General features: G+C 41.9%; 1 protein-coding gene across 1 annotated transcript in view; it reads right to left on the bottom strand.

Annotated features, from left to right (window-relative positions):
* Nucleotides 1–467: 467 nt before the first annotated feature.
* The window catches only part of THBS4 (thrombospondin 4), a 69,007-nt gene continuing 46,295 nt past the window's right edge, over nucleotides 468–23,179 (bottom strand). Inside the window, exons 15-22 of the mRNA XM_044292174.1 lie at nucleotides 22,045–22,097; nucleotides 15,933–16,126; nucleotides 11,740–11,918; nucleotides 11,131–11,179; nucleotides 8,258–8,454; nucleotides 6,197–6,369; nucleotides 5,888–6,027; nucleotides 468–664 (exon numbers count right to left, since the gene is read on the bottom strand). Of these exons, the coding sequence (XP_044148109.1) occupies nucleotides 612–664; nucleotides 5,888–6,027; nucleotides 6,197–6,369; nucleotides 8,258–8,454; nucleotides 11,131–11,179; nucleotides 11,740–11,918; nucleotides 15,933–16,126; nucleotides 22,045–22,097 (1,038 nt within the window). The 3' untranslated portion in view covers nucleotides 468–611. The remainder of the gene's footprint in view (nucleotides 665–5,887; nucleotides 6,028–6,196; nucleotides 6,370–8,257; nucleotides 8,455–11,130; nucleotides 11,180–11,739; nucleotides 11,919–15,932; nucleotides 16,127–22,044; nucleotides 22,098–23,179) is intronic.

The raw sequence follows: 23,179 nt of genomic DNA, 5'->3' as shown, positions 1-23,179 counted from the left end.
CCCAGGTACAAGTGGAGGATCTGACGTGCACAGATGCTGAATGGCAACCAGACATTTCCATCAGGATGACAGAACAAACTTTATTCTGCAGCACTGATGGAAGTGGTGACCGCAATCTTCTTGCCACCTGTCGCCAATCGACCTATTGGTCGTGATAAGCAGACTACCAACTTTTGAGATACAGATTCTCTAATAAGCGATGACCACATATTGTCACAGACAGCTTTGGTTGTCCTTTAAGTAGCAAGTGAGCAGTTCTTTCCCACCAAACACCCAACCTCCAACCTCCACCTCCTTGTTCCCAGCCTACTGTAAGATTGTAGGACAGAGGTGTCAACAAAGCCTGCTCCAGATCCCAGCATCTTGTCTAATGCTACTGTGTGGTACCATAACCGAGGTCAAGTGAAACGTCAACTCATCCTAAACTGTGCCTTTGACGCATCCCGAATGACATCCAACAATGTAACCACATTTTAACCCTTTCTTTATTGTATCTGTGTCATTTCACATACATTCATGTTCAGTAGGTATAAAAAGAAATTTGTTACATCAACAAATAAAAATGTGATTACGACAAAAAATATAAACTTCTCTTCTAGCTTTCTGCTTCTTTAACTTACAAACTGCCGAGCTTGAAAAGCTTGAAAGTCCTCAGGGATTGTGTCTGGAAATGAAGAGGGAAAACACATTATCTCACGGTCTGAAAGTTGTTTCTTTACGGGCAAGAGGAAACAATAGCAATTATCATCTTGAAATGTTAAAGAGGGCCTGTCACCACAAAATGCAGAGCAATCTGCAAGCAGATTACCCCTATTGCTGCTATTCAAAGCTATCAACTTACTACTTTAAAGGGTTAGCTTGCCCTATTATTTATACCATTGTTTGTACTTGTACTGTTTTATATTGTTGAACTGCATGTTATATGTTTATTGCAATACATCTTGTTCATTTGGAATGTTATTGCACTTCGCTGGTACTGCATTGTAGAAAGGGTTAATGCACAACCAGCTAACACTAAGAGATTTTGGGTCTTTCCAGCCTGTGCACTGAGAAGCTAGTCCTTTTCCACAGTCACCATAAAGGATTATTTTTAAGGGGAAAAAACAGACACAGTGAACTTTTGATGGTTTGGTTTAACTCTCTCAGACAATTGTTTACTGAAAACCACTTAGTCATTCCTATTTACTTGTATTGAGGCCCAATACAAGTCGGTGGCATCCTTGAACTGAAACACTGTTTCTGTTAGGCTGTGCTTCTCCACTCTACGCCTTCCTCTTCAAGGCTCGTCTAGATTGTTTAGAAACTGTATAACAGTAGAGCAGACAGAGCCCATAGTGGTCTGCAGGTAAGGAGCAGTGTTTAGTAGGAGAAACTCTTCCAGACTGCACGAGTATTCAGAAGATGATGCTGAGAAGGGGATACTCTGCCACAGACTCTGGGTCACCAGCCTTTTGACCAGAGAGCCAGCTGGATGACTGAGCCACAGACCCTGGGCCACCCGCTATCTGAGAGAGAGAGAGAGAGGGACAGCTAGCTCAGTGCTTTTCTCAACACAGAACTTTCTGCTACCAGAAGGGAGACTGGAGAAGCCAGCTCAGTGCATTGCCTGTATTGTTTTGCACTTGAGCTCCACGAGTAAGGAATTACACTGGTTTACAGCAAACCCTGACTCTGGACTTATTTCCTATTGCAGTGCACCACTCCTTATCATCCCCTCTGGAGAGCTGCAACACATGGTGACACCTCAATGGTGTCCAAGGGACTCAGCATAGTATTGGTGGCCACCTCAACCCTGATCACTGCACATGTTATAGAGCAGAAGAAGCTGAGCAGATTGATATATTTTTATGGGAAAAGATTTAAAAAAAATGTGTAGGTTATTCATTTATATCTCTACATTTTTTTTACTTCAGTTGTACATGGGGAATGTGTTATCAGTGACTGATATTCTCTGTGTAAGTGTGTATACATAGATAGCTGACAGTCACTGATAGCTGTACACAGGGGAGGTTTTATCAGTGATTGATAGCATTCTCTGTGTAAGTGTGTATACATAGATAGCTGTCAGTCACTGATAGCTGTACACGGGGGAGATGTTATCAGTGATAGCATTCTCTGTATAAGCGTATATACAGAGATAGCTGTCAGTCACTGATAGCTGTACATGGGGGAGATGTTATCAGTGATTGATAGCATGCTCTGTATAAGTGTGCATACATAGATAGCTGTCAGTCACTGATAGCTGTACGCGGGGAGTTGTTATCAGTGACTATACACTTACACAGATAATGTTAATATTCATAGATAGCTGGTGAAAGAGCCTCTTAAAATATTCAGTACCGTTAGTTATGCATATGGACAAGATATTGGGTGTGCACAGTTGCAAAATATTGACCTATATCTTTGACAGGACATTTTACACCACTACGGAATGATGCCATAGACTAACGCAAACAATGAGACATTTTGCCCACCTTCAGGTCCAATATGCACCACTGGTGAGATCTCTGAGATCTGGTGAACATTACCCTTCCTAGTTTACTAGGGTACGTACTGGATTGTTTGTGTCAGAGACAGAAACTCACTCAACTAGTGAATACCCGAGTTGCCAACCGTCCAGAAATTTCTGGACAGTCCGTAAAAATAGGTGACTTTTTTCCCTGTGTCCGTGAAAAAAGTAAACGTGTCAGTGATTTTTCTGAGGCTGGTGATACTTGACTATTTTATTTTGGTGGTAATTATCATTATTTTAATGCTGGTAATGAGGCCTTATCAGTATATTGAGCTATAAACATGTATTACTGTACTTATAATCTTTAGCATTTATTATGGTTTTCCTATTTGTCCGTAAAAAATGTTGGCTGTCTGCGATTTTGGGATAAGTTGTCCAGAAAAAATAAAAAGTCTGATTGGCAACCCTGTTGAATTCTGATCATCTTTGTGTTACTATTACACCAAAGAACATCTCATGACTGTGGATCAAGTGGGTCACCCTTAGTCCTTGAGGTTCAGTACAGTACAGCACAGCTGTTGGATGGACAATCAGCCATTTCATTGCCCTCATTTCCCACCAATCTCCAGCGTTCCTCTACCTAGTACATATTCCCCATCACTGCACCTCGACTCTCACCATGCACGTGGAGTTCTCTTTTTTTTTTTTTTTTATTAAATATATCTTTATTTCCGTCTTCACAAAATTCCTCATCAATAGATTGGATACAAATTACATTCTTGAACAATCGAAATAGAGAGGACATTCCAATCTTATTCCATACATATACAAATATTTTTTACTCCCCAATTACCCCCCCCTCCCACCTCCCTTGGGGAGTGGGAGAGGGAGACGTGTGAAAGAAAGAAAAGAGAAAAAAAAAAAAAAAAAAATATTATATATCTATCCAGCCCTAAGGTAGCCACCTCTTCCATATTTCATCCATAGTTTTTTCTTTACTACTATGGCCCTCCATCACCCGTTCTTCTTTAATCATATCATCCACTGCTTTTCTCCACTGCCAAACTGTTGGAGGGTCAGCACCTACCCATTTCTTAAGTATTAAGAGTCTGGCTTGAAATAACACCTTACTCAGGACCATACTTATGTCTCTATTTAGACCCAAGTGTTCGGTTGCCCCCAGAATACAAGTCATGGGATCTTCTGATATTTGAACCTTCAAAATTCGATATATAGTATCTGTTATTTCTGTCCAATATCTAAACAATCTGGGGCATCTCCAGAAACAATGCATTAAGTCAGCTCTCTCTCCCCCACATTTTACACAATCGTCCGAGGCTCTAACACCCATTTTTTTCAATATCCATGGGGATCTATGCAGCCTATGAACTACAAAAAATTGTGAAATCTTATGTGAACCTCTGTTTGAAACTCGAGAATAATTCTTTAATGCATCTTTCCATTTTTCTTCCGTAAAAAATTGGAGTTCGTTCTCCCATTTTTTCCTAGCTAATATTGTAACCCGTTTCTTTTTTCCATCCATCAATATCTTATATCTTTTTGCCGTTATACCTCCTCTTTCACTCACATTAGTAAATTTATACAATAGCACAGATCTTTCCATCTTATATTTTTCTTCTTGCATAACTGACCTCAATGCATTCCTAAGCTGAAAATATTTATATAAGTCCTTATGCGGTATACCAAACTCTCTAACCATTGTATTAAAATCCTTCAATTTACCCTGCTCAAATATCTGGTTTAAATATTTCATCCCATTTTTTTCCCAATTTATATACATCTTAATCCCCTGCAGTTCTTTAAGGTTGATGTTTTTCCATAAAGGTGTGTATTGCAGAAACCCTTTAATCTCTAGTATTTTTTTAATCTCCACCCATATGTATTCAGTTAAATTTAAAACTCTATTTCCAATACTATTTCTCCCCAAAGTGCCTGATTCCAATACTTCTAAAAAATTCCATTCATCTTTCCATCCCAATCTATTTACCACCTGCCTACCCACCAAACCATCTAAGCTACTCTTTATTTGACCATATTGCGTGATTATATAATAAAAAAACCAATTCGGAACTGCTAATCCACCTTCTTTCACTGGGAGCTGAAGTATCTCTCTTTTTATTCTCGCAGTCTTACCTTTCCAGAGGAAATCTCCCATTAACCTATCAAGCAATCTAAAGGTATCCTGCGACAATCTGATTGGGGCATTTTGAAGGACATATAATATTTTTGGAAGAAAGACCATTTTTATTAAATTTACCCGACCCTGTATTGAAATTGGTAATCTACGCCAGACATGTATTTTGGTCCTGAGTTCTTTTATTAGGGGAAGTACATTTAATTTTTCGTATTCTCCTATGTTCCCAGAAATTTGTATCCCTAAATATTTAAAGTTTTCTTGTTTTCCCAACACCTGAACCTTCAAAAACCCCTGTGGTTGTGCATCTCCCAACATCAGCATATGTGATTTCCCCCAATTAATATTTACTCCAGAAAAACAACCAAACTTATCTATTATATCTATGACTCTATTAAACTGGTCTCCAGTATTGTGCATAAATAGCAAAATATCGTCCGCGTACATTAACAATTTTTCTTCCCCACCCTCATAGTGAAAACCTTTAATTTCCCCATCATTTCTTATTATACATGCCATAGGTTCAATCGCGATAGCGAATAATAGTGGAGAGAGAGGGCATCCCTGCCTAGTGCCCCGATATAGGGCAAGGGGCAGGGACAAGCTCCCATCCACCATCACTCTGGCCCGCGGATCCTGATATATTAACTGTATCCATCTTATAAATCCTTCCCCTATACCGACCCTTTTTAATACTGCCCATAAATATTCCCATTCAATACAGTCAAATGCCTTTTGGGCATCCAATGATAATACAGCTTTCTCCCCGTGGAGTTCTCAATGCCATCCTTCCATATGCAGTGGCTCCATACTTCACCTCTCATATATTATATATGTATACAATGAAGCCCTACGCTCACTTTCTTAATTCATCTGCTTTCCACTGCGACCCAGCATTCACCCTCTGGAAGGAATCACTAATTGGTTGCATTGGGTATCAATAACATAGTGAAAGTCAATACCTGCAGGACAGGTGACCTTCCCAATGCCCTAAATGGCAGTTCATATTACCCCAGGACCTACAGCATTATCATCAGCTCAGCTACACTGAGCTGGTCAGAAAGATTTCATGACAGACATTTTACTTTTCTTTTTCTAATGCATAAATTCAGTGGCAACCTAGGTGGCAACAAAATATGTCCAACGCCTGTCCTAGCCCAGCTAATGTGTCATATTATACTGGTATGCAGTGGAGCTCCAACTCTAAAGGTTGTATGTCCCTTTTGCAGGATCCCATACAAGTATTTTTTTTTACTTATTAAAGTATGTGATAAACTTACCGTTACAGCGATACTTCAGGTTGGACCAGATAATGTTTTCCTGTGAGAAGCAGAATACTCCAAGTCTTCCGCCACGCATAGTGGTATCCACAGTGACTCCCGTATCTGCTACCAGCTCACTACCTTCAAAGAACCTGGCCCTGGAAATGCATCATAAATTTATAAACCTGAAGAACAGACATGCGGGAAATCCAACATGCCATTTTATTTCTGGAAGGTTCTGCAATGGTGTGAACTGTGCTCCACATATATTTACTCATTAGGTACAGTACTTTATACAAAATAATTCATCCTTCTGGATGTACTGACCTAATGTACCCAACCTGAGGTCTGTGCTGCAGGAACCAGCGGTAAGACACCTTGTCTTTCCATCCTACATTTCTGGGGTCTTTCCACAACAGCCTCACTTGGTCATTGGTGTCTCCGGTATGCCACAGAGAATTTCGAAGATGTTCTCCAGGCCCTGTCTTTGATTTAACTGCCTACAAGGGCACAGATCACAGAACTAGTTATGGGAAGAATATGTAATCCCAGTCACATCCTAAAATTGTAAAGTCAAATTTTGGTGTTTTACCAAACGTAGAAATAATAGATTGTCAATGTAGGTTTACTCAATATTCCAATAGATTAGGAGCAATGAGAGAAGCAAGATTTTTTTTTTTTTTTACAGTATTTTGTTTGTTTTAGTTTTAAGTAATTTCAAGTAAAATCAAAACTATGCTGCCCCTAGCAACCAACCAAAGCTCAGTGAAAGCTGAGCTTTGATCGGTTCCTACTGGTAACAAGTGCAGCTCGTTTGTCTTTTCAAGTCCAAGGAGGACGATTTATTTAAAGGGGTATTCCCATCTTAGACAATGGGGGCATATCGCTAGGACTCTGTAGTGCTTCTGTTCCGTGGTTCCATTCCGCACCACATCTGTGGATTTGCGGACCCATCCATGATGCGGATTGCACACGGCTGGTGTCCCGTGTATTGCGGACCTGCTGTATGCGAGCCGGAATGCGGCCACGGGGGACACACGGTTGTGTGCAAGAGGCCTTATGCTCAGGTTCTGAGCAGATGTATTCCCAAGTCTTCCTGTTCAGCTGCATATACAGTATATGCAACTGAACAGGAAGATTCAGGGATGGATCCAGTTGGGACCTGAGCAGAAGAGCCCGTATCCAGTCTAACAGCAGAGGAGATGGTGGCATCGATTGGAGCGGTGGACTGGCCATAGACCTTACAGGGAAATTTCCTGGTGGGCTGACAGCCAGATGTCCTCCTGAATTCAACTCTATCACCATCCTCAGTATAGTGATAGGTCAGTATTTTATGCTGCAATGTGGTGTTTGGTTTTTCTGGTGAGGTATTGTGTGCTGCACTACGGTATTGCTGGCCCAGCCTACTTCTGTTGTCTACTTGTGGCTTGTGTTGGACCTCCCTACTTGTGTTGCCCCACCTTCTGTCAATTTGGACCTGTTTACAACATGGGGCCACTTTTAGGTCTTTGTTTCCAAGGCCACCTTAGGTTCCCTTACCCATAACGTCCACAGGTGAGAAGATTCTGGGATTGTCTTAAAGACTAGAGAACCCCTTAAAGGAGTCTGACATAATTTCCCAGTTTCCTCAAGCCGTTGTCAGAGATCATGAACGGGCAGCATTAGACTATTCACACCATATTTATAATGTAATGGAAGAAAAAAGTGCCCCTAATGGCAGATATTGAGACTTTCTTCTATGGGTGGCACTGGCTATCTCTTGTCTGTCTTGTAATGGTGGCATGAAAAACACATCCCATGCTCTAATAAGGTATTGCACCTACTGTAGGGCAAAGAACATGAAGTGACCGATCAATGAAGACCTATTCCCTTTCTACCAGCAGTAGTTCTTGCTGACAGGTAGACCAGACAGTGTACGGTGTAATGTTTGCAAGATTTTAGTACATTGTATTATGTGCTACATTTTATCATTTCCACGTGTTTATGATGCCAGATAATCTCCTTCGAGTGCTGGGGAAATTGCCATCAGAGATATTCTCTAGGAGACAAGTATGACTTCAGCCCCTTGTTACTGAGGGAGAGTTTCCATGTGAGACTCATGCCTCTGGAATGATGCTCTCACTGTACACACCTACCATCCACTGAGCAAGTTACATGGACGCTTACCAAGAGCTGACCTCGCACATCTCCAAGTGCAACTGGAATATTTACCCAGAAGGAGCCAAGAAAAATTCAGGCAGTCTAATCACAAAAAGATGTCTGTGCTTAATGCTTCAGGAAACGGAGAAGATGGTACAAAACCTTAACTTGTATGTTTAGGTCACATAAATGTGATATGTCATATATAAGTAACAACATAGGTAGGTAATGTAGGTAGGTTGTGTTTACCTTGAGTTGAATGCCAGGGTCTGCAACAGCTCGGAAAGGAGTAGCCTGCCAGTATGTCTGCTCTGTTTGCTTCCACATAACCACATAGAAACTAGAACTGTCCTGATAGCCAAAAATGAAACCTGCGTAATCATCATCTGTAACTGTGTTCACGTGGAAGGTGCCTTCAAAGTCAACACCATTAAAAGCTGTATAGCCTGGAGAAAACAAATAAAGCTATGAATGAGGACCAAACCCCACTGACCGCACCGGTCATCCTCTGAAAACTATTTATTGTGTCCACAGGATAGGTGATAAATGTATGATTGCTGTGGGCACCATTGCTGGGACCCCCAACATCACAATTACCATTACTCCTTCATGTTTCGCAACCAATGTAAGGAGGAGCTGGAATGAAGCAGTGGTCAATATCTGTGGGGCTGACAGAAACAGCCAAACACTTTCCACCTGTACCGTACCCTGTGAATAGAGTGCCAGAGGGCAAGTGTGACCTCAGTCCCATTCAAACTCCTCCTCAAACTTCTAGGATTGGTCACCAAGAAGGTATGGAACTGTACAGGACTCCATCATATAAAACTCTGTCCAATGCCGTATATGCGAAGCAATGCTTGTGAAACTGGTGGCACATGGAAGTCCAGTAAGGTCCCATGCCCTCTATTGGTGACCTATAGGTTTGAGCAAATTGAGCTTTGAATCATAGATTCGAAGATGATTTGGCCAAACTTTGTATGTAATGGTCTTTCCGTACAGCATTAAAAATGTATGGGCTCCGTGTGGCAAAACTGTGTCTCGGCCAAAGTTTTGCAAGACTTCGGGGAATTACTTCAGTATTCCTATGTACATATTTAATAACCCTTTAAAATAGGAATCCGAAATCGGCTTTGGTACTGTGACACAGTGAGGGGTTGTGTCTGGCAAGGCAGGTATTTTCCTCCCAGCATGTGTGGCTGGGCTGGTTTCCAGCCAGGTGAGGTCAAATACCGGACCGGAGTTTAAGTGCCGATCCGAGTTTTGGCAGCACCTGGCTGTCCTTAAATAGGCAGCTGGGCTTAGTAGAGATGTCTGTTTTTGGGATCTGAGGCTTTGTGCCGTGCTGGAGGGCTGAGAGCCGCACGCTGGGGAAACAGGCCCCCTAAAGCCTGCTGTGGACTACTGGAGGCAGAACTGGTGACTTGTGTTATATGAACTTTCCATTGCATGTGAATTAACACCAAGACTGCAAAGTTACGTGCTGTTTTGTGCAATTGCCTCAAGTGTGAATAAACACTGACGTTTTGAGTTAAGAACTTGTATTTTGCCTCTGTACTGTGCCCGCTTACCCTATCTGCCAGAGCAAAACCCAACAGTTCTGATGTACCAGCCAGTACCAAAGCCGACTTCGGATTCCTATTTTGAAATGTTTTTAAATACACAGATAGGAATATCAAAGTCATTCCCCGAAGTCTTGAGCAACTTTGACCGAGACAAAGTTTTGCTACACAGAGCCCATACATTTTAATGCTGTACGGAAACAGAATTACAAATGAAGTTTTTTAACGAATTGACTTCGGTTCTATGATCCAAAGCTCGATTCGCTCAAACCTAGTTGTGAATAAAGCACTAGGACTGGATACTTAGTATCAGGCAGCAGCAATCTCTAATCTGTATCATTCAGCTCCAGCTAACTGTTCCCCCTTCCCCTCTCCTTAAACATGTATTGACATGTGTAACATAATCCTTCAGTGGAGATGATCCTCACTGGAACAGATTCAAAGCACAATTGGAAAAGAAAAGCAATTAGCAAGGGGGGCGTGTGTGTGGGGGTAAACAGCTGATAATTGAACTAGACATTTCTCACTGATATATTACAAAGTTTCTTGTGGTCACTTGTACTATTAAAACAAACTTGCGTTAAAGGTTAGTGATCATTAAAAGGGGTTTTCTAGGATTTAAATATTGCTGACCTAACCTTAATATCTGATCAGACAAGTGCTATGGCATTTTCATTTTAAGCAAGCACAGTGCTGTACATTGTATTGTCGCTGTGTTCGGTATTGCAGCTCAGTCCTATTCACTTGAATGTGTATAGACACAGAAAGAAAGCAAGAAGGACTGTACATTACAGGGGTTTTGCAATCTCAGACAATGGGGGCATAGCGATAGGATATGCCCCCATTGTCTGATAGGTGGGGATCTCACCTCTGGGACCCGAACCTACAATGAGAACGGAGCGGGAAAATTCACTTCTATGGGAGCAGTGCTTGGTGGTGGACGGACCCTGGGAAATCCGGGGTCCTTCAGCCACAGGTCTCCCGGCTCCGTTCTCATTGTAGGTGCTGGTCCCGGGTTCGGGTCCCACCTCTATCAGACATTGGGGGCATATCCTAGTGATATGCCCCCATTGTATATGATGGGTATACCCCTTTAAAGATGCGTTATTGACTTCTTTGAGAGAGTTTTCTAGGTATGCTCTGTGACCTATGTGGCGGTCAGGAGGGATTGGATAAACTGGGATATCACCTATTGTGGTTGTTGAATCCTGTGTTATCTATATTTAGGTGATATCTGTCTTTGTAATCCTGCATGTGATGATAATGAGATGACTAATTAAAAGTGATCTATGCAGAACATATTTTTAGGCTTAGCGGCCAGTTATAAAACTGCAGGTTTTTAGTATTTTTGTAAAAAAATATATAAACACATATGGAAAATAAAAAAAAATACCAAAAGTTCTAAAAAAAAATGTTTAACATAGAGACTTTATTCAAACAATAGGTCCTTTTCTTATAACACATTCCCTTTAAGTCCCAGAAAACCCCTTTAATCTAATGTGCAGTTTTACACTCTGGTTTGTAGCTAATGACTGAAATAAGACATCATTGGTGATTACATACCTACAGCAAGTCCTGGGTCACTGTTCATTGTTTGTACTATCTCCATTCCCTGTGAATGGAAGTAAATGCATTAGAAAATGAATAATGCTTAAAGGGGTTCTCTAGGCTTTTTCATATTGATGACCTATCCTCAGGATAGGTCATCAATATCAGATCGGCGGGGGCCTGACACCCCCACCGATCATCTGTTTGAGGAGACAGCGCACATGTTGCCTCCCTTCTCTATTCCTGTCCTCTGCTGCTGTCCCATAGACATACAACAGCAGAGCAGGAAGAGAGAAGGGAGACGGCACGTGTGCACAGTGCGCGCCGTCTCCTCAAACAGCTGATCGGCGGGGGTGCCGGGTGTCAGACCCCCGCCGATCTGATATTGATGACCTATGCTGAGGTCCAGGATTTTAATAACAATGGCGTATCCTCAGGATAGGTCATCAATACCTGATTGGTGGGGGTCTGACACCTGAACCCTGCTGATCAGCTGTTTCAGAACATCATTGACACTGGAAGTACACAGCTCCGTCCATTGAGTATTGATGGAGATGATAACTGTAGCACTGCTCCCACTGAACTGATGTCCAATTTGCCATATTCATAAGATATTTGTCTCACCTGGTTCAGCACAATCCAGTTAGGATCAATTTGGGCATCTCCCTCTGGGTCAAGAACAACAGTCTGGTAGGCTCTAAAGTCAGTCAAGGTGATCTCAGCATTTTCTGGGCAGACATCAATGCGGTCTATGATTGTGTCCTGGTCAAAGTCAGACTCACAGATGTCTCCAACTCCATCATCTAGGTACAGGAGAAGACATGTAAGACATTATAACTAAAGAGGTCTAATATTGAGAGCTCCTGATCTAAGATAATTGACATAGGGAATCTTGGTTTCTAATTTAACCTTTTCAGCCCTGGGAGATTTTCAGTTTTTGCATTTTTGATTTTCACTCCCTGCCTTCCTGGAGCCATAACTTTTAGATTTTTCTGTTCACATAGCTGCAGGAGGGCTTGTTTTCTGCAGGGGGGGTTGTTTTCTGCAGGAGGGCTTGTTTTCTGCAGGGGGGCTCGTTTTCTGCAGGAGGGCTCGTTTTCTGCAGGAGGGCTCGTTTTCTGCAGGGGGGTTTGTTTTCTGCAGGGGGGCTTGTTTTCTGCAGGGGGGCTTGTTTTCTGCAGGGGGGCTTGTTTTCTGCAGGGGGTTTGTTTTCTGCAGGGGGTTTGTTTTCTGCAGGAGGGCTTGTTTTCTGCAGGGGGGTCTCATATTCCACTAACTTGTGACAAAAAATAAAAACTTCCATGAACTCACTATGCCCATCACAAAATACCTTGGGGTGTCTTCTTTCCAAAATGGGGTCACTTGTGGGGTAGTTATACTGCCCTGGCATTTTAGGGGCCCTAATGCGTGATAAGTAAATGCCCTGTAAAATCCTAAAAGTACTCATTGGAATTTGGGCTCCTTTGCCCACCTAGGCTGCAAAAAAGTGTCACATGTGGTATCGCCGTACTCAGAAGAAGTAGGGCAATGTGAGAAGAAGCGTGAGAAGAAGTCTGGAATATAAATGTCTAAAAAATTTTACGCATTTGGATTCCGTGAGGGGTATGATGAGTTAATGTGAGATTTAATTTTTTTGTCACAAGTTAGTGGAATATGAGACTTTGTAAGAAAAAATAAATAAATCAATTTCCGCTAACTTGTGCCAAAAAAATGTCTGAATGGAGCCTTACAGGGGGGTGATCAATGACAGGGGGGTGATCAGGGAGTCTATATGGGGTGATCACCACCCTGTCATTGATCACCCCCCTGTAAGGCTCCATTCAGAGGTCCGTATGTGTTTTGCGGATCCACGGATCCATGGATCGGATCCGCAAAACACATATGGACGTCTGAATGGAGCCTTACAGGGGGGTGATCAATGACAGGGGGGTGATCAGGGAGTCTATATGGGTTGATCACCCCCCTGTAAGGCTCCATTCAGACGTCCGTATGTGTTTTGCGGATCCGCGGATCCATGGATCGGATCCGTAAAACACATACGGACGTCTGAATGAAGCCTTACAGGGGGGGTGATCAATGACAGGGGGGTGATCAATGACAGGGGGGTGATCAGGGAGTTTAATAAGGGATGATCAGGGGTTAATAAGGGGTTAATAAGTGACAGGGGGGGGGTGTAGTGTAGTGTGGCGATTGGTGCTACTTATTACAGAGCTGCCTGTGTCCTCTGGTGGTCGATCCAAGCAAAAGGGACCACCAGAGGACCAGGTAGCAGGTATATTAGACGCTGTTATCAAAACAGCATCTAATATACCTTTTAGGGGTCCAGGAGGAATAACAGGGCCGCCGCAAAGACGCAATCCTGCGTGCGGCGGTCCTGTAGTGGTTAAATAGAAATATCCCTAATGTTTGCTGGAGATGCTCAGCCAACGGGGCTTCCATATATCACATATTCAGGACGTGTCCCCTGGTAATACCCTTTTGGAGAATGGTAGCTTCTGTACTGCAGGATGTTTTAGGGCATTCAGTGAGGTTATGAGGGGTCACAACTCCGGGCTGCTCCTGCATCTTCTCACTGCAGCAAAGGGTTTGATAGCCCTCTTTTGGAAAAGAACCACTCCCCCGCTTAAGGCGGATTAATACTCCCGTATCCAGGATATTCACTCTTCAGAATATTATACGGCTTTGTCGAGGGGAACTGTGGACAAGTTCCTACAGACTTGGTCCTGTTGGGATCTCCACCACGAAGGGCTCCGCTTATAACGAGGGAGATAACTCCTAGCTTCTTATTCCCCCCCCCCCCTTCCCTTCTTTGGTCTCCCCCTTTCTTTTTGTTTCTTCCTATTTTGTTTCTCTATCCATTTTTTCTAACAGCTGTTATTATACAATCTTATATTTTGGCTACATTACCGTAGTCATGTTGTCTGTTTTGCTTTATATTTTGATACTTGAAAAATGAAAAATGTTTAATAAACATAAAGTTTGAAGAAAAAAAAAATATAGCGATATAACGCGATTAATACCATATTTGTTGCCTTTTGAGGCCCCCCCCCCCCCCAAAATGGGGGAAAAATGTCAGTGCGTCTTACGGGGAAGCGCTCATTAATACCGGAGGACAGTGAATGCAGTGCACCCTGGGCTCTGTACTCACTGCTTCCTGGTCCTCGGCCAATCGCTGTGCTGTAACTGCGCACAGCGTGCGGACATTGGTGCTCTGTGACCTCACGCTGTGCACGGTGGGTCACACTACAGCACGCAGCAGGAATAAGAGAGCTGGATCCTAGGCAGCGTCTGGAGCAGGAGAGGTAAGTTGATTTTTTTTTTTTTGCTCTGAGGCATGGGGGTCTGATTTGGGCATGGGGGTCTCATCTGGGGTCTTATTTATATTGGGGCTCTTATCTGAGGTCTGATTAGGGGTCATTCACATTGGGGTCTGAGCTGAGGTCTGATTGGGGGTCTGATCTGAGGTCTTAACACTGGGGGTTTGATCTCAGTTTTGATTGAGTGTCTGATTAACATTGGGTGTCTGGTGATCTGATCTGAGGTCTAATGTATAATATGTTTTATTATTCTCCTCCTCTAAAACCTAGGTGTGTCCTATAGGACAAAAAATACGGGTACATTTATATTTTAATAGTTCGGTCATCTTGCGACACAGAGATGCAAATGATCTTTATTTTTTCAGTGTTAATTTATTTATTTTTGATTTTAGACTTGGCAGACCCTTTGTTATACTGACTCCATATGCGAAAAAAATAATACCAGTGCAACCAGCATCTAATATAAGCCATATCCATAACCAATATCACAGGCTAGACCACTAAGGCCCCTTTCACACGAGCGAGTATTCCGCGCGGGTGTGATGCGTGAGTTGAACGCATTGCACCCACACTGAATCCTGACCCATTCATTTCTATGGGGCTGTTCACATGAGCGGTGATTTTCACGCATCACTTATGCGTTGCGTGAAAATCGCAGCATGCTCCTCTTTGTGCGTTGCGGTGCGATAATCCACGCAACGCAGGCCCCATAGAAGTGAATGGGGTTGCGTGAAAATCGCAAGCATCCGCAAGCAAGTGCGGATGCGGTGCAATTTTCACGCATGGGTTCTAGGTGACAGTCTATTCACTGTATTATTTTCCCTTATAACATGGTTATAAGGGAAAATAATAGCATTCTGACTACAGAATACATAGTATAATAGTGCTGGAAGAGTTAAAAAAATAAAAAAGTTAACTCGCCTTATCCTCTTGTTCGCGTAGTTCGTTCCCGGTCTGTTCTTTGCTAGCTGTGGGCTTGGGCTAAAGGACCTTTGATGACGTCAGATCACATGCTCCATCACCATGGTGATGGACCATGTGATTGGAGCATGTGATCTGACGTCACCACAGGTCCTTATCCAGCCCGAAGCTAGCAAAGAACAGACCGGGAACGAACTACGCGAACAAGAGGATAAGGTGAGTTAACTTTTTTATTTTTTTAACCCTTCCAGCACTATTATACTATGTATTCTGTAGTCAGAATGCTATGATTTTTCCTTATAACCATGTTATAAGGGAAAATAATACAATCTTCAGAACATCAATCCCAAGCCCGAACTTCTGTGAAGAAGTTCGGGTTTGGGTACCAAACATGCGCGATTTTTCTCACGCGAGTGCAAAACGCATGACAATGTTTTGCACTCGCGCGGAAAGATTGCGCATTTTCCCGCAACGCACCCGGCTCTTATCCGGGCAAAAAACATGACGCCCGTGTGAAAGAGGCCTAATGCTCTCAGCTTAGCTACAGATATATTGAATGAAATCATAATGCATTCATACCGTTGTCATCTTCTTGTCCTGGGTTGGGGACTAGTCTGCAGTTGTCAGGACCTGGAGGCGTTAAATCAGGTATTCCATCGTTGTCATCGTCATCATCACACTCATCTCCCAGGCCATCCTTGTCTGTGTCCAACTGGTTGCTGTTAATGACTGAGGGGCAATTGTCAGTGCTGTCCTGGTGTCCATCTCCATCACTGTATAGAAGATATGAAGAGTCATCCATCGAATGGAATGTGCAGATAGCTGACAGGTCATACATGGAAATAAGGCTACTTTCACACTTGTGTTTTTGCTGGATCCGGATCCATCCCCATTGACTTGCATTGTGGGTCATGCCGGATCAGTCTTGCTCTGCATCCCATGACGGAAAGAAAACCAAAGCATGCTGCGGTTTAATCTCCGATATGAGAACACAACCAAACGGAACAGAATGCATTTTGGAGCATTCCCTTCTATTCAGTTACGTTTTGACCCTATGATGGATCTCGGAAAATAGAAACGCTAGTGTGAAAGTAGCCTAAGACATTGCATCTGAATGTAGTCGAAATGTGTTATATCTAGTTCAAGTAGAGTTGAATGCAGTGTTTATAGGGGACATTCAGGTCCTTTATATTGAAGGCCTTTCCTTAGGATAGGGCTAGGCCATCAACATCTCATAAACCCGGGGTCCAACACCTGCACCACCACTGGTCAGCTATTCTGCAGTAACTCTGGTGCTGGAACTACAGTTTCACCCACTGTCTGCAGTGGATGGAGCTGGTTATTGCAACATTGTGACTATTCACTTCAACGGAAGCAGCTCTGTCCACCGGAACTACTGCAGGACAGCTGATCGGCAGGGGTGCAGGGTGTCAGACCCCTCATTGATGAAATGTTGATAGCATATACAGAGAATAGGCCATTAATACAAAAAAATTATAAACACCCACTTTAACCCCTTAAGGACTGGCCCCTATTTCACCTTACGGACTTGGCCATTTTTTGCAAATCTGACCAGTGTCACTTTAAGTGCTGATAACTTTAAAACGCTTTGACTTATCCAGGCCACTCTGAGATTGTTTTTTCGTCACATATTGTACTTCATGACACTGGTAAAATGAAGTCAAAAATTCATTTTAATTTATAAAAGAAAATACTAAATTTACCCAACAAATTTCAAAAATTGCTAATTTCCAAGTTTCAATTTCTCTACTTCTATAATACATAGTAATACCTCCAAAAATAGTTATTACTTTACATTCCCCATATGTCTACTTTATGTTTGGATCATTTTGGGAATAATATTTTATTTTTTATGGATGTTACAAGGCTTAGAAGTTTAGATGCAAATCTTGAAATTTTTCTGAAAATTTCAAAAACCCAATTTTTAGGGACCAGTTCAGGTCTGAAGTCACTTTGCGAGGCTTACATAATAGAAACCACCCAAAAATGACCCCATTCTATAAACTACCCCCTCAAGGTATTCAAAACTGATTTTACAAACTTTGTTAACCCTTTAGGTGTTCGACAAGAATTAATGGAAAATAGAGATCCAATTTCAAAATTTCACTTTTTTGGCAGATTTTCCATTTTAATAATTTTTTTCCAGTTACAAAGCAAGGATTAACAGCCTAACCAAACTCAATATCTATGGCCCTGATTCTGTAGTTTACAGAAACACCCCATATGTGGTCGTACCGGCACACGGCAGGGCGCAGAAGGAAAGGAATGCCATACAGTTTTTGGAAGGCAGATTTTGAAGCCCCCTGATGCATCCCTAGAGTAGAAACTCCACAAAAGTGACCCCATCTAAGAAACTACACCCCTCAAGGTATTCAAAACTGATTTTACAAACTTTGTTAACCCTTTAGGTGTTCGACAAGAATTAATGGAAAATAGAGATAAAATTTCAAAATTTCACTTTTTTCGCAGATTTTCCATTTTAATCCATTTTTCCCAGTAACAAAGCAAGGGTTAACAGCCAAACAAAACTCAATATTTATTGCCCTGATTCTGTAGTTTACAGAAACACCCCATATGTGGTCATAAACAGCTGTACCGGCACACGGCAGGGAGCAGAAGGAAAGGAATACCATACGGTTTTTGGAAGGCAGATTTTGCTGGACTGTTTTTTTTTTACACCATGTCCCATTTGAAGCCCCCCTGATGCACCCCTAGTGTAGAAACTCCAAAAAAGTGGCCCCATTTTAAAAACTACAGGATAGGGTGGCAGTATTGTTGGTACTAGTTTAGGGTACATATGATTTTTGGTTGCTCTATATTACACTTTTTGTGAGGCAAGATAACAAGAAATAGCTGTTTTGGCACCGTTTTTATTTTTTGTTATTTACAACATTCATCTGACAGGTTAGATCATGTGATATTTTTATAGACCAGGTTGTCACGGATGCGGCGATACCTAATATGTATACTTTTTTTTATTTATGTAAGTTTTACACAATGATTTCTTTTTTGAAGCAAAAAAAATCATGTTTTAGTGTTTCCATAGTCTGAGAGCCATATTTATTTCTGTTTTTGGGCGATTACCTTGGGTAGGGTACGATATTTGCGGGATGAGATGACTGCTTTATTGGCACTATTTTGGGGTGCATGTGACTTTTTGGTCGCTTGCTATTACACTTTTTGTGATGTAAGGTGACAAAAAATTGTTTATTTAGCACGGTTTTTATTTAGAATTTTTTACGGTGTTCATCTGAGGGGTAAAGTCATGTGATATTTTTATAGAGCCGGTCGATACGGACGCAGCGATATCTAATATGTATACTTTTTTCCCCCCTATTTTTCACCAATTTTTTTTTACTTTATTTGGGGGAAATTTTGGTTTTTGTTTATTTTTACTTGAAACTTTTAATTTTTGGGGGGGAAAACTTTATTTTTTCAACTTTTTTTTCCACTTTATTTTTTGTCCCACTTTGGGACTTGAACTTTTGGGGGTCTAATCCTTTACAATGCATTCCAATACTTCTGTATTGGGGCTGGATCTCACAGGCTTGTCACCGGAAGGCAGTACGATGCCTTCCTTAGACATCGCGCTGCCTTCCATGCCATCGGGTCCCCCCCACAGCCGCATGGGGACCCGATGGCACCGCCCGCCGCCGCAACCGCAGGTAAAAGCCGCAAACCGCAGGTCTGAATTGTCCTGCGGTTTGCGTCGACCCCCCCCTGCGTTGTGACAGGATGCCTGCTGAATGATTTCAGAGGGCATCCTGTTCCTATTAACCCCCGCCGCGCCGCAATCTACTTTTAAACTTAGGAGGTACCGGTACGTCCTGAGTCCTTAAGGACTCGGCAAACGTGGCGTACCGATACATCCTAAGTCCCTAAGGGGTTAATGGACCAAGAATTCTCACCATGGAAAATGTAAAAATCAGGTGATGTTATAGTACTGGCTACTGAACAGAGAGAAATCATAAAAGTAAAGGACTCTTTAAAGCAGGGGTGCACAAGCTTTTTTTGTCTGGGGGCCGCATTGTCACATTGCTCTATTTCAAGGGGTCACAAAAAAAAATATAAAGTTAATCAGCGCTTGGGCCTATTACACAGTCCGATGCAAAGTGAATGGGGAGGAATGATCGCTATCGCATTCAGTTCTGTTGAGTATCGGCAGCACATTCCTCATTACACAGGGAGATGTGTTGACAATAATTGTACATCCTTCATCCTCTGATAAAATATGCAAATCAGCCGACGAGTGATTGCTTGTTTATCAGCTGATTATACCGGCCAGATATCAGGAATGACCGTTCCTATGAAGACTTGTTCCCAGTAATTGTCCCGAATATCGTGCAGAGTAATGATTTTTAACACATTCCTGCAGCATGGCCTTGAAACAGAAGATTCATGCTTTCCTGCTCCCTGCCGCTCCCGCTGTCTCCATCTTCCGGTCCCCGCGCTGTTCACATGCGGTTAGAAATGGGCATAGTTACATGCTCCACTCCAGCCAATGACTGGCTTCAGTGGTGATGTGGCCACAAGCAGCGTTTCAACGCTAAAGTCAGTCATTTGCTGGAGATGGAGACAGCGAGACGATAACCAGTAAGCACGTTTTTTCACCGCAGAGGACGGCGCTCAGTTTTTTTTTGCGGCTCGGATGTGGACTCATTCACTTTAATGGACCGCAAAAGATGCAGAGAGCACTCCGTGTGCATGAGGCCTTACTAGTGGGGAAAGCACTTGTTGGTTAACCCTTTAATGACCAGGTCTGAAAAGGCCTTAATGACCAGTCACTTTTTTGTGGTTTAGTGCACGGAGTTCAAACACACCAAAATAACTTGCAGCTTTTTATTATATGACACAGGGCTTTTTAATACATTTTAGTTTTATATTAGTTTATTTTATATTTTTTGTACAGCAAACAGTCCCAAAAATGTTTTAAGTCATTTTTATTCAAACTATAGCTCATTCTTTAAATATGCAAATTATTATAATTAGTTCCCTATTTTGTTTTGGATTGTTTTATTACATAACATGTATAGTTTCATGTGAATGGGGTGATAATAGTGATGATTTTGGTTGATGTGGCCATTTTTTCTCTTTTATGTATTTTATAAAAAAAAATCTTATGTTTAACTTTTTTTAAAATGGATTAACTTTTTTTTAAAATAGATTTCTGCTACAAAAAGACCTTTGGGGGACACTGACTTTTTTATTTTGCACATTTTCCTTTTTTCTCTTTTATTTGTATTTTATATTTTTTATAATCACTTTATTACGGTACTTATTTTTCAATTATATTTTTGCCACATATATCCCCCAAGAGGTAATAAAAAGGCTGTTGGAGAACAGTGAACTATTTTATTGCATTTTTAACTTTTTTTAAATATATTTTTGTAACACTGTATGTATTTTTGTAACACTGTACGGACTTGTTCACATGAACTTTTTTGCGTTTCGACACGGTCCGTATACGGAACCATTCATTTCAATGGTTCTGCAAAAAAAACGGAATGTACTCCGTATGCATTCCATTTCCGTATTTCCGTTTTTCCGTTCAAAGATAGAACATGTCCTATTATTGCCCTCAAATCACGTTCTGTGGCTCCATTCAAGTCACTGGGTCCGCAAAAAAAAAAAGGAACACATACGGAATGTACTCCGTATGTCTTCCGTAACCAAAGGGCCTGAATTTTGACTCCATTCTCCATCTGCCGGCCTTGCACCCTGCCCACCACTTAACATGAAGGGCACGCCAACTACTATCAGACAGGAGCCCTTGGAAGTCAGGGAGTACCCTGAGAGAAGAAAGATCACAGACAGTCAAGGCAGTGCCAGGATGAAGGTTGCCACCGGGAACAATGGGCACTACTACTACCATCACGGCCACAACCACCACTCCTGTGGCTCGCTACACTGACGCTTCCCTGGTCCTGCACTGGTTTCTGTTCACTTGACTTCAGTCATGACGCGTCGAGACATGTAATCACTGCAGCCATTCACTGTCCGCTGATTGCTAACAAAAAACGTATACGTTAAACAGATGCCTCAGACTGATGTCATACAGTGGCATCCGTTCACCATAGTGTTCCATTGTACAAAAAAAAAAGTATAAGGTCTTTACTATTGTAAAGAAAACGTACACTTTTTTTTACCGGACTGTGCAGGATACAAGAACGCGGTGTGATGCATTTTTGTATCCTTTGTTTTTTAACGTATACATTAAACGTATACATTACTCCTTTTGTTATTTTAGGCCATTGTCAGCAGTTTGTAAAACCCCTTTAAGCTTCGTTTTAGTGCAACTTCACTGACAAATGAGAGCAATTGTGGAAATACCCTGTGACTATGCACAGAAGAGAGGTGAGTGCACAGGGGCTACGGACAGGTGCTCATGGCGCCTTTCCCTCTTCATCTTGTAGTAGGCAGCCATGTACAACCTCTGAGAACATTCACAGGAAGAGATTTTACTCCATCTAGTGGCCATTTTAGGAATTATCAGTCAACTTTTTGTTGGAAAAAAATACTAATTTGGGAGTTTTCTGATATTTGATATATGTCTATATATTTTAAGGCTTGGCAATATAGGAAAGTCGCATCCTTAGGACACAGTGTGAGAATACCAGTCCTGCATTCCTACAAAGCATGTCTTAGAAAACTGATGATTTATATACTCTACCTGTCTTGGTTGGTGTCACAGGAATCTCCCACCAGATCGTTATCAGTGTCTGACTATAAAACAAGAGACGGGTGAGATCATATAAGGGCACTTTGATAGTTCTGCAGGCTAGATAGCGATTATAAGGGCTGATGCACACGACTGTATGTATTTTACAGTCCGCAAAACACGGATCTGCAAAAAAAAAAAAAAAAAACAGATGACATCCATGTGTTGTCCATGTTGCATGCTTTTTTTGCGGATCCACTGTAACAATGCCTGTCCTTGTCCACAAAACAGACAAGAATAGGACATGTTCTATTTTTTTGCGGAACGGACTTGCGGACATACAGAAACGGAATGCACATAGAGTCATTTCCGTTTTTTTTTTTTTTTAGCAGACCCATTGAAGCGAATGGTTCCACATACGGGCTGCAAAAAAAAAAAAAAAAACTGAATGGACACGGAAAGAAAATACATTCCTGTGCATGAGACCTAAGGCAGGAAGGTGGCCTACACCAGGCTCCTGCGATTCAACTTGGCCAAGGACAACATCTGCATGCAGTTTGTATCTCCTCCCTGTGTTTGTGTGGGTTTTCTCCCATTACAGTCTGATGTGGATGGTGCTAATCTCTGTACCAAGCTGGGGAATATGTTGGCGCTATATAAGCTTAGCTCTTTTCCAGCAGGTTTCCATTGCTCTTTGACCAACAAATACGTAATGGAAACCTGATGGGCCCATTATAAGTTGATGGGGAAAAAAAGAGAGTTTAATGGAAACATCAAGCAGATGGTAATGATACATCATACAATATTTGGCATGGATCCTGAAGAAACATAAGACATGACGTCTATGTGAACAGAAGAACACACAGTGCAACAGCACTCTACAAACCAAAAGTAGAGTACAAAAGTATATTACATTGCAAATGCTATGCTATTTGAGCCCGTCTACCGCACGCCAAGGCAATCTCTATAAGACGGGTCCACTTCCTGGATTTCATGGTCGCTGTTATGGCACCCAACAGGTGAGCTTTAGTGTTAGGACCCGTCTTATAGAGATCACCTCGGCGTGCGGCAGACAGGCTCAAATGATTTTGTACAAAATTTATTTGCTAAGCATCTCTAAGTTATTAACATAGCATTTGCAATGTAA

The sequence above is a fragment of the Bufo gargarizans genome, chromosome 1 (assembly GCF_014858855.1).
Source record: "Bufo gargarizans isolate SCDJY-AF-19 chromosome 1, ASM1485885v1, whole genome shotgun sequence".
NCBI classification, from domain to species: Eukaryota; Metazoa; Chordata; class Amphibia; order Anura; family Bufonidae; genus Bufo; species Bufo gargarizans.
The sequence above is the reverse complement of the archived record's forward strand: the minus strand, read 5'-3'. Positions and strand labels throughout refer to the sequence as shown.